A 14,271-nucleotide genomic window follows, 5' to 3' on the forward strand; every position below is an offset into this window, starting at 1 on the left:
CTGCAGCTCCATAGCAGAGCCTCACCTGAGAAGTCTGGCATTTCTCTGAACATCAGCTGATTGCCTGTCCCCCTCACCACCAGCCTGATAGAGCTGCTACCTCTTGCTTGTCACTAACACATGCAGCTGCCCCTTTCTTTCCCATTGTTCCCATCAGTTCCAGTGCCCTTAGACCCACTCTTGCAAATGCGCTTGGCTCAATAAGAGCCTATTTAGCGTTCGGCGCTGTCGTCTCCAATACAGACTGTGGACCTGACTCCAAGGCATCAACAGATCAAGTCCAGCAGAAATTAGCTTGCTTAGGTGCTATGCTTGGGTTTCACTCACTGTGCCTGGTTCCATGGCAGTCCACAGGTCTAGAGTGACATCATGGGGTTGTGTCTTTCCTAACCTAAGCAGATTTCTATCACTTTGCTAGAAAAATGTGACTTCTTCAGCGAACAGAAATGTATGTGAAAACTCTCCTGTATGAAAATAGGAGAAAGTTACTTCTAGCTGTCTGTTTGTACTTACTGATTTCTTTACTGAGTGTTTCCTCTCTCTTTCTTTAATATAAGGTAGATGGGTTGTCTTCTAGCTGTCAGCCTTGTGAACTTACTCTATGCAATTAAAGGCAATAGGTTCCCTTTGTCTGTTGTTATTAAAAGTAATTTTTGTGAAATTAAATCTCTTGAGGTGCAGAGGAGTTAACTCCCAACAGAACTTCACATTTTGGGGGTTTTGTTTGTGGGGTTTTTTGTTGGTGTGGGGTTTTTTTTTATTAAAAGTTGAGGGTTGAACATAGGAAAGGTGGTACATGTTTTCCTCTTTTCTGGTTAGTGGATGTTGTGTATGACTTCAGTAATCGTGATGCTAACCAGCTCCAACAGGGTAGATAAGAGGTACCTGCTTGAACCATCAGCAATAGAATAGTGATAAATATTGAAACGGGTGCCCTTTATTAGAAGTCCAGTATCGGTAGTGTTAGCAGACTGGGGAGGTGTGAACTCCACAACATGCTCATCTCTGAGATGAGTCTTGGCTGATACTTGCATGAAGGGGCCTGTCTGCAGCTATATGTTCCAAGTTAAAGCTTAGGTTCTTGAAATCAGTCATACAGATGGCAAATGCTCTGTCAGACCTTTATGGCCAGAGGACTGCAGACTGTTCCCTGTCCTGTCAGTATCCACTGCTGAGGTTGGCTCGTCCCTCTCCCACATTATTTGAAGTCAACATTTAGAGTGCCTGTATTTCCAGACTCTATGGGTCATTGCTTTTGATACTTCAAGCATGAAAATAGCAGTAACACTTACTTCAATTTCAGAGAAAAAGTTATACTTAGGGGTTTTTTTCCCTGTGCTTGCTTTGTTTTATAGCTATCTGTTTACCCCTGAACAGAACACTACAAAGCTTCAAGGGCCTCTGGGGAGATAAAGTGAGAAGTTTAGATGAAGCTGTATCTGTCAATATTATGGCAGTTTGGGAGAGGGGGAAGTTGAAAAATAGAAGGGCAAGAAAGCTTAATTTCTCAGTGAGAACGGAGACTTGGATTCTGAAAGCATTTAGTAATTTGGTATTTTGTAATAGACTAGGTGGGGTCTGGCAACTGCACAAGATGCTACACAGTCTTAGCGTTGTGCTTAGGGAGCTAGTAGGAGAGCTGTATTTGGCTGGTGTTCCTTTTTGCCTCAGTTTCCCGATCTATGAAATAAAGGTAAGTTTTTCCTGTGTTATGCAGGAAATCACTATCTGAGCCCAGATCAGAATTTAAGGCTTCTGGCTTCCAGCTCTCCATTTGGACCACACCTTTCTTTTTACCCATAGCTATAAAAAGTCCACTCCAGCATGTCATTTAGTAAAATACCATATAGGAAAAGCAAAACTAAGCCCCAAAGAGCTAAAACTAGCTGGTTTAAAATTAGGAGACAGAAAAAATGCTGCAGATTCTTTATGGTAAATGAAAACTTACAGGTCCACACCAGATGTGCTCATCCTTGGGGTTGTGGCGAGCAAACCGAAGTGCCTGCAAAGGTGCGTGCTGAGCAGTGTCCAAAAAACTGTGATACAGGACTGGCCACTGAAGTCGGGGGAAATCCTTTCCTAGGATAAGCTCCGCTGAGATGTGCTTATGATGACAGATTGGAACACTGTGACTTGATGGTTTGTCCATACAGTGAATATGTATTCCTGTGTTCAGATGTACCCCGAAAGCTGCAAGCTTCTTCAAAGCTTCTCCTTTTCTAAGTGAAGTCTTAAATTGGTACAGCTGAGAGCTGAAACTCTTTCATACTATATATGGCATTTGTGCAGTGGTGGAAGCCGGAGTGTATTTATAACGCTAGTTTGCTGCAGGAATACGGATTGGGAACAAATGTTTGTTTGGACAAAATCCAACTCCAGGGACTGGTTTTATTGCTGCATGTAAAATCCGTAGCAAGCCTGTAAAAGCAGCAGTTGAAAAAAATCTAATAGGGCCTTCCCCATGGAAAAAACATGAATTTGGTGTAACTTTATATAGCTGGAGAGTTACTTGTGATGGTTCACGTAGTAAGTCAGTGACCCTGTGGGTAACATGCTGTCTGTCGCACTGGAATGCAGGGATGCTCTCACGCTGTTGGCACATGTGGAGATTGCTGGTGTTACTTGTTAGTAGGTGCTGCTGTTTTCATATGTGTTCTCCACTTGCTTAGAAATATTCATTTGTGCCCTAAGTAATATTTCATGAAAATTGCAACTGTGTTCTTAACAATATTGCATAGCATTGACATAAGCAAATGAAGCCAAAAGAAGAGCTGAGCTGTTTTACATACTGCTGATAAATATTTGAATGAAAACAGTTGGCAAAAAAAGGACACAAGTATCTTTGGGTGTGTTGGTTTAACTGTCTCCATTTGGTCTAAGTGTTCTGTTTGATTTTCCTAACTTGTTAATCCTTCCTATTAGCTGTATAGCAATTACTGTATGTTGAGCCTCTGTGCAATAATTAGATTTGGACTAGGAACACCCATGCCAAAGTAATAAAAGAATTGTCTTATTTTCTAAAACTGCTGTCTCTGTTGTTGAAGGATGTTCAGAAGGAGAGAGAACCTCATGTTTATCTCAGTAAAGAAGAAGTTAAAGAGAAGATACAAAGCTATAATTCATCTGTTACTGATAAATTAAAGATGACCTTGGTAAGTTTTGCGTAGGATTCCCTGTAATTTTTAACAGGAGCAATTGAACTGTGACTTTGTAGTGCATTGTGAATCATTTTAGTCTCAGCATCTTACATATGAAACTATCTCTGTTTCATTGACTTTGTAAAAGCCTCTTTCTTAGATCTGGAAGTTAAATCTCACATCTGAAATCTCTCTATGGATTGAAACAAACTAGTAGAAAAAAATGTTGTTTGAAATCTGTTTAAGATAAACTATCAGTTGACACGAAGATGTAAATTTGTCAGATGAAAACCATCAGCTGGTAAACATGAAGATATATTTATCCTGTTTTGTAGATAATTTTTTGTCAGATATTTCTCTGATAAAGGTGCTCAACCAATGAGAAAAGTTAAAACATGCAATGTTTATGATGAGAGACTTAATTTGTAGTCATACAGGCTGTCAGCATGAGACTTTCTTCCCTCCAACCCCATAACACAGACAATACAGACAACGGAATGCATGTAGATTTTTTTTTTCCACTTCCAAGGACTGGGGACTAGATCCAAGACTCAGCCCAGCCTACTGCAGACCATACGAATAAAATTCACATCTATCTGCCTAGCAAGCTGTTATTCAGTTGTTGCGTTGTCCACATTTTTCTGATACATTAAGTATTCCTCTAGGTGTATATATATGGAAATCTTGAAATTCCATTATATCCTAAACCATACAAGTATGACTATGTACTAAAAAGAATTTTGTTTGCATGTGGGTCAGGACTTTCTATGCCTAAACCCAGATCGCCCAAAGTTTTCTAGCTCAGCAAGGACTGATTCTATTATTTTGGCTTGCAGAAGCAACTTGGATAAAAAATTTGAAATGTTGATTAGATTGGCATTTATTCTGGTTCTTTTTGAATTGCAACAGGATCTGACCAGCCGAATGCCTTAGTCTAATTTGATAAGCACAGCTAATGTGGGAGATAAATTTCTGTATTTGTGCATAAAACCTGTTGTTAAAGATGCGTGTTAGTGGTCTATTTCACTTCATAGTCATAAGTTTTCACATTAGGGAAGAACTAGTTTGTAGTACTTCATGCTTGATGAGATCCTAATACTCTCAGAATTCAGTAGTTATAATTAAGAAAAGATTAATATTCAGCAGAAGTACCAGAAAGAATAAATGTCTGAATTATTGAACCAATATCTTTCCTACGAGGCACCAGATATTACAGTGGCATTTAAGTTGTGTTCACTATGACCGTGTTAATCTGCCCAATCCACTAATATGTCACGACTGGACATTACTGATTTTAACAGTTTGATATTTTCCTCCTGATGCAGAATGCTAACGGGATTTACACTGGCTTCATCAAAGTTCAGATGGAACTATGCAGACCGATCACTGTGCAGTCTTCCCAGAGCCAGGGGAGGTGTGCTCACAGCAATAACGAAACTGCTTTTTACTTGCCGGATGGCTGCGTGAATACCCTTCACATCAGCAGCACCAATACTGTTCGTGAAGTTATTGAGGCCTTGCTCAAAAAGTTTTTCGTGGCTGACAACCCTGCGAAGTTTGCACTTTATAAACGCTGTCACAAGGAAGACCAAGGTATAAGTTAGGCTTGTGACATTTTGGTAGTGAAGGGGTTTGGGGAGGGAGTTGTGCTGTAGGAGTACTCGAAATATGCAGGTAGAAGAACTCGGATAAATGGAGGTGACGATCTTGCTCTCTTGTGGTTTTTTTTTTTTCTTTGAAAAGTAACGTCTGTAAGAGTAAATGATTTGGGGATATTTCAGGATAATTCATACAAGATGAGAACCCACTGAACCATATACACAGATCTCCTGTGCCTTGTGGTCCATTATATGTTATTTAAGATGCTCCCCCTCATCAGGCTCTAAATTTCAGGTGGCCCGATATACCACAGATCTGTGAGATTAAATAAGATTGTTAGAAAGAGAAACCGTGGTGTCTTTGCCTGAAGTCCCTGTGCTGGCAGAGAGCTGTTGAGGTGACGAGCATCACTGGCACATGCGCTGTGTTGATGTGTGTTAGTGCATGTGGCTCTCCGAGTGCGCTGGCTGCTGTTAGAAGTTTGTGGTGTTTGGACGTACCAGAAGGGGCAGAAGGTATTTTTAGCAAAAAGCGCGTTTTGCCAAAACTCTGTTCTTGCATTTAGAATCAGCCTTCTTCCATGGACACTGAGAGTAGTTTCAGGAGTTTATTTTAAATGTAAATTAAATATTTAATGTTTATATCATTAGTAAAGATGATGATTACTGTGATTCTTCTTTTTGCAGTTTATACATGCAAGCTGTCAGACCGAGAACATCCCCTCTACCTGCGTTTGGTGGCAGGCCCCAGAACAGAAATGCTCAGTTTTGTTCTACGTGAGCATGAAACTGGAGAAGTTATGGTATGTTACACTCGTGCTGTTTCTGTGTGTGCGTGTTTAACTTCATGGATGAGTGGGGTGCTGTTTGATCTGTGCTGACAAGATGATCCATTTTTTGGAAGCAGATTTCTTTTTTCTTGTTATATTTACTTTGTGCCTTTTATAAACATTTTGTTTATGGTTAGACTGCCCCATTGTTACTTGCAGAACAAAAAACGGTTTAAAAGAGCAAAATGTTTTCAGATCCCTAAGATTTGCAGGGAGGGTGCCTGGTCCATTATACGTAACATTTCAAACTGTTTCAGTTTGAGGTTGTTTTGAGTGTCTGAGGTTTTGTTTAAAAATACTGTGTATATATAAATGGTATATTTTCTGTTATGTCATCCACCCTTTTTTCTTTTCCTCTTTTCAGTGGGAAGCTTTTAGTATTCCTGAACTGCAAAACTTCTTGCGTATACTGGACAAAGAGGAAAATGAGCAACTGCAAATCCTAAAGAAGCGTTATGCAGCTTACAGAGACAAACTTGAAGAAGCCCTTGGTGGGGTGTGGAAACCTGGTTAAAAGGGGGCCAAAGGACACTCAGGAAGAATGCACGCTACCAAATGTCTGTATAGCATGCCAAACCCAACGTACAAAGAGCAGCAGAGAGTAGTTTTCTTTATTCGGAAGACTGTTTTGTGATGCCAGGGTACCTGAATTTTGCTATAGACTTAGTTCCATAAGCCAGGTCACTTAGCATCTTGCACCCACAAGTAAGGGATTCTGCATGTTTGTACATCAGTTTGCAACCCTCTGTGTGCCTAGAGAGTTTTCCAAGTTATCTTGGTGCAAGCTGTGAAACTGTAATCAATTTCTAGGATGCTATGAAATAAGATTTTATATTTTTCTTTTTTTTTTTTTTTTGCTTTAATGGTAGCTTTACAAGTAAGGATGTGCAAATTGATGGGTTAAAAAAAAGAAAACCATCTGGACAAGAATTAGTTGAATTAGTTGGAGCACTATCTTTAAGATGAAATTGATTTGCACTACCTTTCTGTTTTCAAATAGTTACTGTATAATTTGTGAGAGAACTGTTATAGATGGAAGGCGTATGAGATCTTGTGGTTTGTTCTGTGAAATTTGTGGAAGGCTTTAAAGTGGTCTTTCTGGAGAAGGTAAAGAGAAAGTTGAAAAGAAGGTAGGAGTTGAGGGAGGAGAACTCTGAACAGCTGACTGAGGAGGACTGGTTTTAAATGGAAATAGTATTTATACAGAGGAAAGTTAATACTAATTTTACAAGATTAAAGTTTTAGGATGTTGTAATATTGTGAATAAGTTTTATGGTTTTTTAACTGCATAAATCCACACTGGAAAAGAAATAAAGATAATAGAAGTAGCGGGAAGGAATGTGAGGCAAAAGCTAAATAAGAATGGAAACGGAGCTGCACATACAAGTTGTCATTGGAGAAGCTGGTTCCGTAAATGTGTAATGGAGGGTTGAAAAGTGCGGCAAAGCTAAAAGGTGGCTGCTTACTTGAATTCTGAAAAGCGGACGATGTCTCAGATAACTCTGTGAGAAATGCCCATCTAGCGAGTGTTTAGACATAAGCTGTAACTACAGATGCATTTGGTCTTTACTCTAAGTCAGATCTTTCCTCTGGCTCAGCAATCCACTTTTAGGCTGGACAATTTTGAATTATCATATCTGAAAGACAAAAATAGCTTCCTCTGCTTCTTTGTTAAAGGCTCAGTCAGGCAAAGAAAGTAGAATTTCTTATTCATGTTTCCAGCTTAGCAGAAAATGAACATTCATTGGCTGTGTTGGTGACTGAGTTTAGTAACTCCTGCTTTTAGTAATTCAGAAGGTTTTTTTCCTTATGGTTTTTAAGTTCTTAATTGAAAAACTGATTACCAAATTCTGCAGACTGCTGATTTACTTGATTTAAGAGTAGGGAAAATGTAGCAAGAAAACTTTTTACTTTACTGTAAATATACTTGTTCTTTCAGAGTTATTTATCTAAAAAAGCATGTTCAAAAGAAACCAAAGAAGTGGGTGTGCAATAGAAGCATGAGGCGGATTTGAGTAAGTGATACTTTAGCCATTATCATGCCAGAGAGGAAATGAGTTATATATTGGGGGTGGGGGGGCGGGGGTGGGTGGAGGAGTGCTAATGACACAAGAGCAGCAGCAGTTGGTGGGTTTTTTTCCCCCTCCACTCTTAGGGCCTTCGTTTTAAATTCCCAAGGAATTGTTAAAACTTTGGTGACATCTAATGGATACCGCGTGAAACTCCAAGATGCTTCTGTTCTTCCCCTTAATCTTATGTAATTGTGCCTTTGTTTCCTTTCCTTAGTAAGACTTTTTAAAATTAAAAACTCTTCACAGGTTTTTTGGTAAAAAGAATTTGCAAACTTAATGAGACAATCATAATGTTTTAAAGTGTTAAGAGAATTAAGAGTAGGACTAACTATAAAGTATCTATAAGGCATACCTTGTTTGTGATTTTTTTTTTTTTAATTTCACATGTAACATTGTAGTGCATGTGTGTTAGTAACATTATCCTCAAGTGAGACACTTTATAATGGTTCAGGGAATGCTTTTATGTTTTGTTACAATTTGTTTTTCTATGAGCATGTTGGTAGGTATTCTGTTAACATCTACTTAATTTATGTATCTGCCCGTAACTCTGTAACCATGACATAATTGCTGTCAATATTGAACCATTTGTTGCTCGGATTTAAACACTGTTTGAGTCTAAAAGTGGCGTATAAAAATATGTGAATTTTTGTTTTTACTTGAACTAAACTAGCAGTCTTTTAAGTAGGTGCATCTGCATTTAGGTTAGCCAAAAACCTCAATCAGTGTTGTATGCACTATGAGTCTTGATTTGGGGTGAAGGGGGTTGGGGGTGGGGGACCAAAATAAACTTATATTTTAATTTTGTCTTAGTCCACAGTTAAGTATATTAAGATGTTATGTGTGGGGTTAATTTTCTTTATTTTTAACACACTGGCAATTACAACAGCTTTAATTTAAAAGAAATGGTCGTGCCTAGTCAGTTTCTCACTTTTTAATTTTAGTATCCAATTGAACTGTCAAAACTTTTGTTGCAAAACTTTTCATTTCATTATATGATGGTACAAGAATGATTAAATGATATGGGCAGGGAGGGAGGGGGAATGCAGGGAAACATGAAAATGTATGTCTTTAAAAGCAAACATTTAAACTATTTATAATTTTGACAAGCTTAGTTTTATTTTTGTAGGGAAGTTTTTATTCCCCTTAAAGTTATTACTGAAATGGCAAAAAAAAAAAAAAGATGGTTCCATTATTAAAGTTGAAGTTGGCAATACTTATGTGATGTGTGTTTATTTTTTCTGTTACCTGAAGCTTGTGTTGTAATCACATCAGTACTGAATGAGACTTCGTCATAGCACTAAATTGTGTGGGGAGATGCAGCTTGCCACAAGCAGGCGTTAACACACATGTTTTTCCTGGAACAACAGATACATTTCAGTGTATGTGTCTGTGTCTCAGTCATACTTGTACATATATTTTAACTTTTTGCCTCTTGATTTTTGGTAAAGAATAATACAGAAAAACTAACCCAACCGATTTTTCTCAAATACCACAAGAAAAACAAACAAAAAACCCCAGACCCAAATACTTTGAAATTTACACACATGCAGTGAAATTCACCTGTGTGGGGTTTTTTTTTTATATCCCCTATTTACCGGAGCGGCGGAGGAGGAGCCGCTCCCGCCTCACGTTTCCCGCCCGGGCGGTGCTGAGGCGAGCGATTCCCACTGCCGGCGCTGCCTCTTCCCTGAGGAGGGCGGGCGGTCTCCGCCTCGGCGGACGGCTCGGTGCTGGGCGGGCGAATGCCTGCCGTGCCCTCCGAGGAGGGGGCCGCCTGCCGCGACGCCATGTAAGCGCTGGGCTCCGTGGGAGGGAAGAGGGCGGTGGCGTCCTTCCGCCCCCGTGAGGGCCGGCGGCGGTGCGTGAGGAGAGGGCTGCCCCGGGCGGGGGAAGCGGGGGAGAGCCGAGGGCTGCCGGCCTGCTGTGTTTTACCTCACGAAGACGGTGGGCAGGGCCGGAGGGGGGCTTTCCTCTGCCAGACAGCCGCCTCCTCCGTGGAGGGAGCGGGGCCGCGGGCTCACAGTGGGTGCTGTCCTGCCTTGGTTAGGTGGGAAAGCCCACGGGTGAGTGGTTTCTTCCTATAAAAAAAACTCTTGCAGAAACATGAGGCGAATACAGCAACAAAGAGTCCTGGGCTGGAGGAGATACCCAGGTTCTCCTCCCTCAGGAAACACCTTTCGCCCCTTTTTATCTCATATCCATCCTTTAAAGGTTTTCTAGCGGTTTTCTATGAAAATATGTATGTTTGACTTTTTTTTTTGGTTACTGATTTCGCATTTTTAAAAAATGGTTTAATCCTCCCTAATTGACTTGGTAGAATAGAGCTACTTTGTTCTCTCTGGTCTCTCTGTTGCTCTTCCGTGGGCATTACAGCCTTGCAGCAGAGGAGATGATAATGGTTCGACCGGTTCCTTGAAGGCTGATGCATGTGAGATCCCCATAGCTTCATATGTGCAACAACCATGTTATGACTGTGTAAGCACTTGGTAAAACCCATTAATAGCAAATGCTCCAATAGGCAGCTGGGATAAGATTGGTAAAAGGCCTTAAAGGTACTTGAGTCAGCCAAGTTGCTTGCCACATGAGTACCTGGCTTTGTGTCTCTGCCTACAGCAGTTATATACTGCTAGAAATACAACTCAGCAAAAGAAACCTTGTGGTTTTCAGCTAGTTCAGGGGCTGGTTTGCCCCTCCAGAGACTGGAGGAGCTCCAGTGTAGGGACAGAGCAGGATGGCCGTACTGCCCGTGGAGCAGCCGGGCCACTCCTCTCCATGGCAGGGGTTGCCAGCTTGTTGCAGTCTGCTTTGTCTGCCTTCAGTCTTAATTTTTTAACTGAAATTTTTTAACTTTCAAAAAAAATTGGCTCTTCTTACTCCCTTCCTGCCCTCTTCCTATATGTGCATGAGTATACAATTGTTTTCTTTTTCTCCCAGGTTCCCAGCATGGGGGTTTCCAGCAGCGGTCCTTGTGACTTTTGCTAGCATTTACTTTTTACCATCTCCCATTGATCCAGAACCATTCACGTATGTCCGCCTGCTTAATTTTAAAGTTCAGTAGCATACTTGCCTTTGTTGGGAAGTACTTGTGCTTTCAAAACTTCTATACTTTTCATCTTGCAGGAGCATATAAAGCATGCTACTAAAGTTCATATACAGGAGAAACTCTGTTTCTCATATTCTCATATTTTCAACTGGAAAACAGAAACACTTGTTTAAACAAGTGAATTTCAAGCAAAATGATGCTGATCAGTGCAGTATTCGTACATACGTTTAGAGAGATTGTTAGCAGATCTCAGACTAGTGATAGGCACTAAAACTCTCTAGGACGATGGCAATAATTTGTATTGATTTCAGGAAAAAAAAATATCCTAAGAAGTCTGTATTCTTTTTAGCCTGGGCCTGCAAGCTTCGCAGAATTGTTAATTTAGTTTAAAGTAATAGTATTAAAAATTATTTTAAAAAAGGCAATACCTTGTTAACTAGTGTTTCTGGAATAAAGTCCTATTACTTTCCCTTCAAATAATTTCATAGTCTAATGTTGTCTTGTTTCTTACATCTTATAATTCATTTGGTGCAGTTTTGAAAAGCCACCGCCTGCCTTAGTTGGATCGTTGCAAGTAAATAAAAAGCTTCAGAGTGGACAAAGAATCTTCACAGGACAACTGAAAGGTCCCGAGTCTTTTACTGTTGATGATAAAGGCAAGTATATAATTTCAAAATGGGTAAAGTTATACATCTGATACATCTCCTTGGCCAAGTTATTGAAAGAGGAGACTTAAGACCTTTAAATCCAAAAAAGAAAAATAGGAATGTTTGCTAAATGGTTGCTCAAAAAATATTAAGGTAATTGTATGTTCTTCCATGTCTTCACATTTATAAACATTTCACTGGAAATATTGCAGAACACTTTGTTGTCTGCTGCTTCTAAGGACATAGCAAATGTCCTACTGCTATTAAAAAAAACCAACAAACAACCAAAAATGGAACCACAAACTGGCAATATATAGAAGTTGTATTAAAATATAATTTAAAAAGGTGTAAAATGGCATATTCTTTAAAGTAGCATGCAAAAACAGCTAAATATTTTTGAGGGAATTCTTCCAAATGTGAGTCTGAACTTGGGCTTCTGACATAGAACTAGTGATAAGTTTGCCTTGTATTTTTTTTCCATTTCAGGTCTCCAAAAGCAGTGTTAATTTGCTGCTCAAGCTTAGTTATTGAGCTCAACAGACACTCATTTTGAAAGCTGTTATTGAACACAGAGCCAAAGAGGGAGGCAAATGAATTTATTTTAAAATTTGCATAGTTATCAAAAACATATTTTTTGAGCAGCTTGGAATAGAAAAGAAATTTTCGCTGTAATATGAAACCTCCTCTCACCTATCCACGTAATTCATCTTGGTTGTCCGTGAGGTGGCAAAATGGTAGGTGCAGGAACCTTACAGATAGCGGGAGGCAGAGAGCTGAAGTGGTAACAAGCAGCCCATTTCATGTCTTTCTAATAACTCTCTTACCCAGTGTGTGAACAAAGTAGGGACTGTGATGAAAGTTCAAGCCAAATAGAGGAGAGACACTGTGATCTCCTGGTTAGGACAGAGGTTTAGTGCTGTGGACTTGGGACTTACCTGTTTTGGAGGAATTACTTTCCTCATGATGTGTAAGTGGATAAAAGAGATTCCTGCAGTACCCAGTACAGAGAAGCAGGCAACTCCCTGCCCAAAGCATTTTAAGCCAGGCAGTTCGGACACCCTCCCTTACTGCTGGCGATAGTTTTATGGTATTTTTCAAGGAACTATTGAATAACCCAGGACATGTTTGTCTGAAAGACACTGTCTTGTGTTGTATGTTACAGAGGTGAGAGGTAATCTTGTTTGCCATTGCACAAGCTGAAATTAGAAACATTTTCAGTCATAGCGGTGTAGGCCTGGAAGGGACCTAGCTCAACACCTTGCACTGAGGGCCCCATTCCTAGCAAATGTCTTCTTAAAGCTGATTCCTTTCTGTTTTCATCAAAGGTGCTATTTTAAATAGCCTTTTTATCACACTTTTTGTTCTCCACCTCTTCCTCTACAACTTTCAGAAAGGGCAGTGTTTGCAACTGGAGTTTTGCAGAGTATATTTTAAATACGAGGACTAATCCTGCAAATGCTCTGTGTTGCCAGATTAACCTCTTTCATGATGCTGTATCAAATACTGTTTTGGTGCTATTTTTCTTGTGTGTGTTAATTCTACCATGGATGTTCCCTGAATTTAAGGATGTTTTAGGAGACTGGATTCAGTCGGTTGAAATCATATTATGACCAAGGTTGTGGTAAGTGCTGTGGTGATGTTGCCTGATTTAGGTTAAATGCTGTTTCCCATATGAATAAGACAGGATATTACAGGTAACTAGAGCAGTTCTGGTTTGCCTTCGCTTTACTACAAATCCCCATGGGAGAAGTCTAGTGCAAAACCCACTTGCGCTAGCTATATAAATCTAAATATAGCATCATAGCACAGCATGACAGAAAATAGCATTACAAGTCTAAGATTTCTCTCTTTAAATACAGAACGTGGTGTGGGATCAGAAATTTCAGCTGTTTCCAACATGCCTCAGGAGTCATTAGGATGCCAGTATATTTTATGACAGTGAAGTTCAGCCTCTGTTTTTCCCAGGCAAAGCTGTTGTATTGAAGAGTGGCTCTGAAGTTCTCCCTTCAGATAAACAGGTGCTTCGCGTATGCCAGTAATCCCAGACAATTCTTTTAATCTAGATCTGACAGCTGATACTTTAGGAACGTGTCCTATTTGCTCATAATATTTTTCCATAAATGTGAGTGAGCAGATGCTAGACATTTTTGTTTATCTGCTCTGGTGTAAGTGCTCATTAGACAGAGTCAGAATCTGTATTCTTTAGTAATGTTGGCACAGAAAGGTAGCATAACTTTCATGAAATATCTTTTAACACCTGTCGCCAAGTGACAGTGCACGTTTTTAAATGTAAACAAGGCTAGGGTGAAAATGCAGGTCAGATCTAAAGAAAATAATGTCCACTTTAGTTCAATCTATGTAAATAAAAGACAAATCAGAGGAATGTTTCCAGTTAACAGACTTTACACTGAAAGTGTACTTTGCCGAACAGCAAGTCAAGGACTGGTCACATACATTGTACTATTTCAGAGCCTCGACTAGTCCAAAGGTAGGAGAATGCTATTTTTCAAAGGTGGGGCTTAATCACTTGCTAGTGTTTTTCCTTTGATACTCTACACAGAAGTTTTTGGAGTTACAACACAATGTCAAAAGATTTGAAGACTTCCTGTGAAGTTTTTGCCTTGTTAATTTAAACATTTTAAAAGCAGAGGAGAAAGCAACTGCTAAGCCGGTACCCAATTAAAAACGTGCTTAGTCCTTCAATGCAAACTTACACATTTTTGGTGTTACGCTGGTAGTTCAAAACCAAAGCAAAACATCACATATTAAAAAGAAAGACAAAACCCACACTTGTTTTTTTGCTTAGTATTTTCATGTCCTAGGAGAAGGGTTACTTTCTTGGTTTGGATCAGTCATTGCAACGTTGTCCTTTTGCCTACTGAACGTTTTATCTAGCTGGTAACCCAGCAGAACCCTAAGGGCAAAAAGACGGAGAGTGTGAGCT

General features: G+C 39.7%; 2 protein-coding genes and 1 long non-coding RNA gene across 4 annotated transcripts in view; 2 read left to right on the top strand and 1 right to left on the bottom strand.

The window, feature by feature from the left end:
- The window catches only part of RASSF3 (Ras association domain family member 3), a 78,583-nt gene extending 69,733 nt beyond the window's left edge, over nt 1–8,850 (top strand). For both annotated transcript variants that reach the window (XM_064448683.1, XM_064448673.1), the window contains exons 2-5: nt 3,045–3,152; nt 4,463–4,730; nt 5,423–5,538; nt 5,930–8,850. In XM_064448683.1, the coding sequence (XP_064304753.1) occupies nt 3,045–3,152; nt 4,463–4,730; nt 5,423–5,538; nt 5,930–6,079 (642 nt within the window). In that variant the 3' untranslated portion in view covers nt 6,080–8,850. The remainder of the gene's footprint in view (nt 1–3,044; nt 3,153–4,462; nt 4,731–5,422; nt 5,539–5,929) is intronic.
- Nucleotides 8,728–9,829, bottom strand: LOC135312975 (uncharacterized). Its single transcript, XR_010372562.1, has 2 exons — nt 9,570–9,829; nt 8,728–8,992 (listed from the first exon to the last, which is right to left on the bottom strand). It is a non-coding gene; the product is annotated as an uncharacterized LOC135312975 (long non-coding RNA).
- LOC135312969 (adipocyte plasma membrane-associated protein-like) lies at nt 9,241–11,392 on the top strand. The gene is made up of 3 exons (XM_064448696.1): nt 9,241–9,426; nt 10,572–10,661; nt 11,215–11,392. The coding sequence occupies exons 1-3, from the start codon at nt 9,380–9,382 to the stop codon at nt 11,375–11,377; spliced, it is 300 nt and encodes a 99-aa protein (XP_064304766.1). The 5' UTR covers nt 9,241–9,379; the 3' UTR covers nt 11,378–11,392.
- The last annotated feature ends 2,879 nt before the right edge of the window (nt 11,393–14,271 follow it).

Source organism: Phalacrocorax carbo, chromosome 1, assembly GCF_963921805.1.
Source record: "Phalacrocorax carbo chromosome 1, bPhaCar2.1, whole genome shotgun sequence".
In the NCBI taxonomy this organism is placed as follows: domain Eukaryota; kingdom Metazoa; phylum Chordata; class Aves; order Suliformes; family Phalacrocoracidae; genus Phalacrocorax; species Phalacrocorax carbo.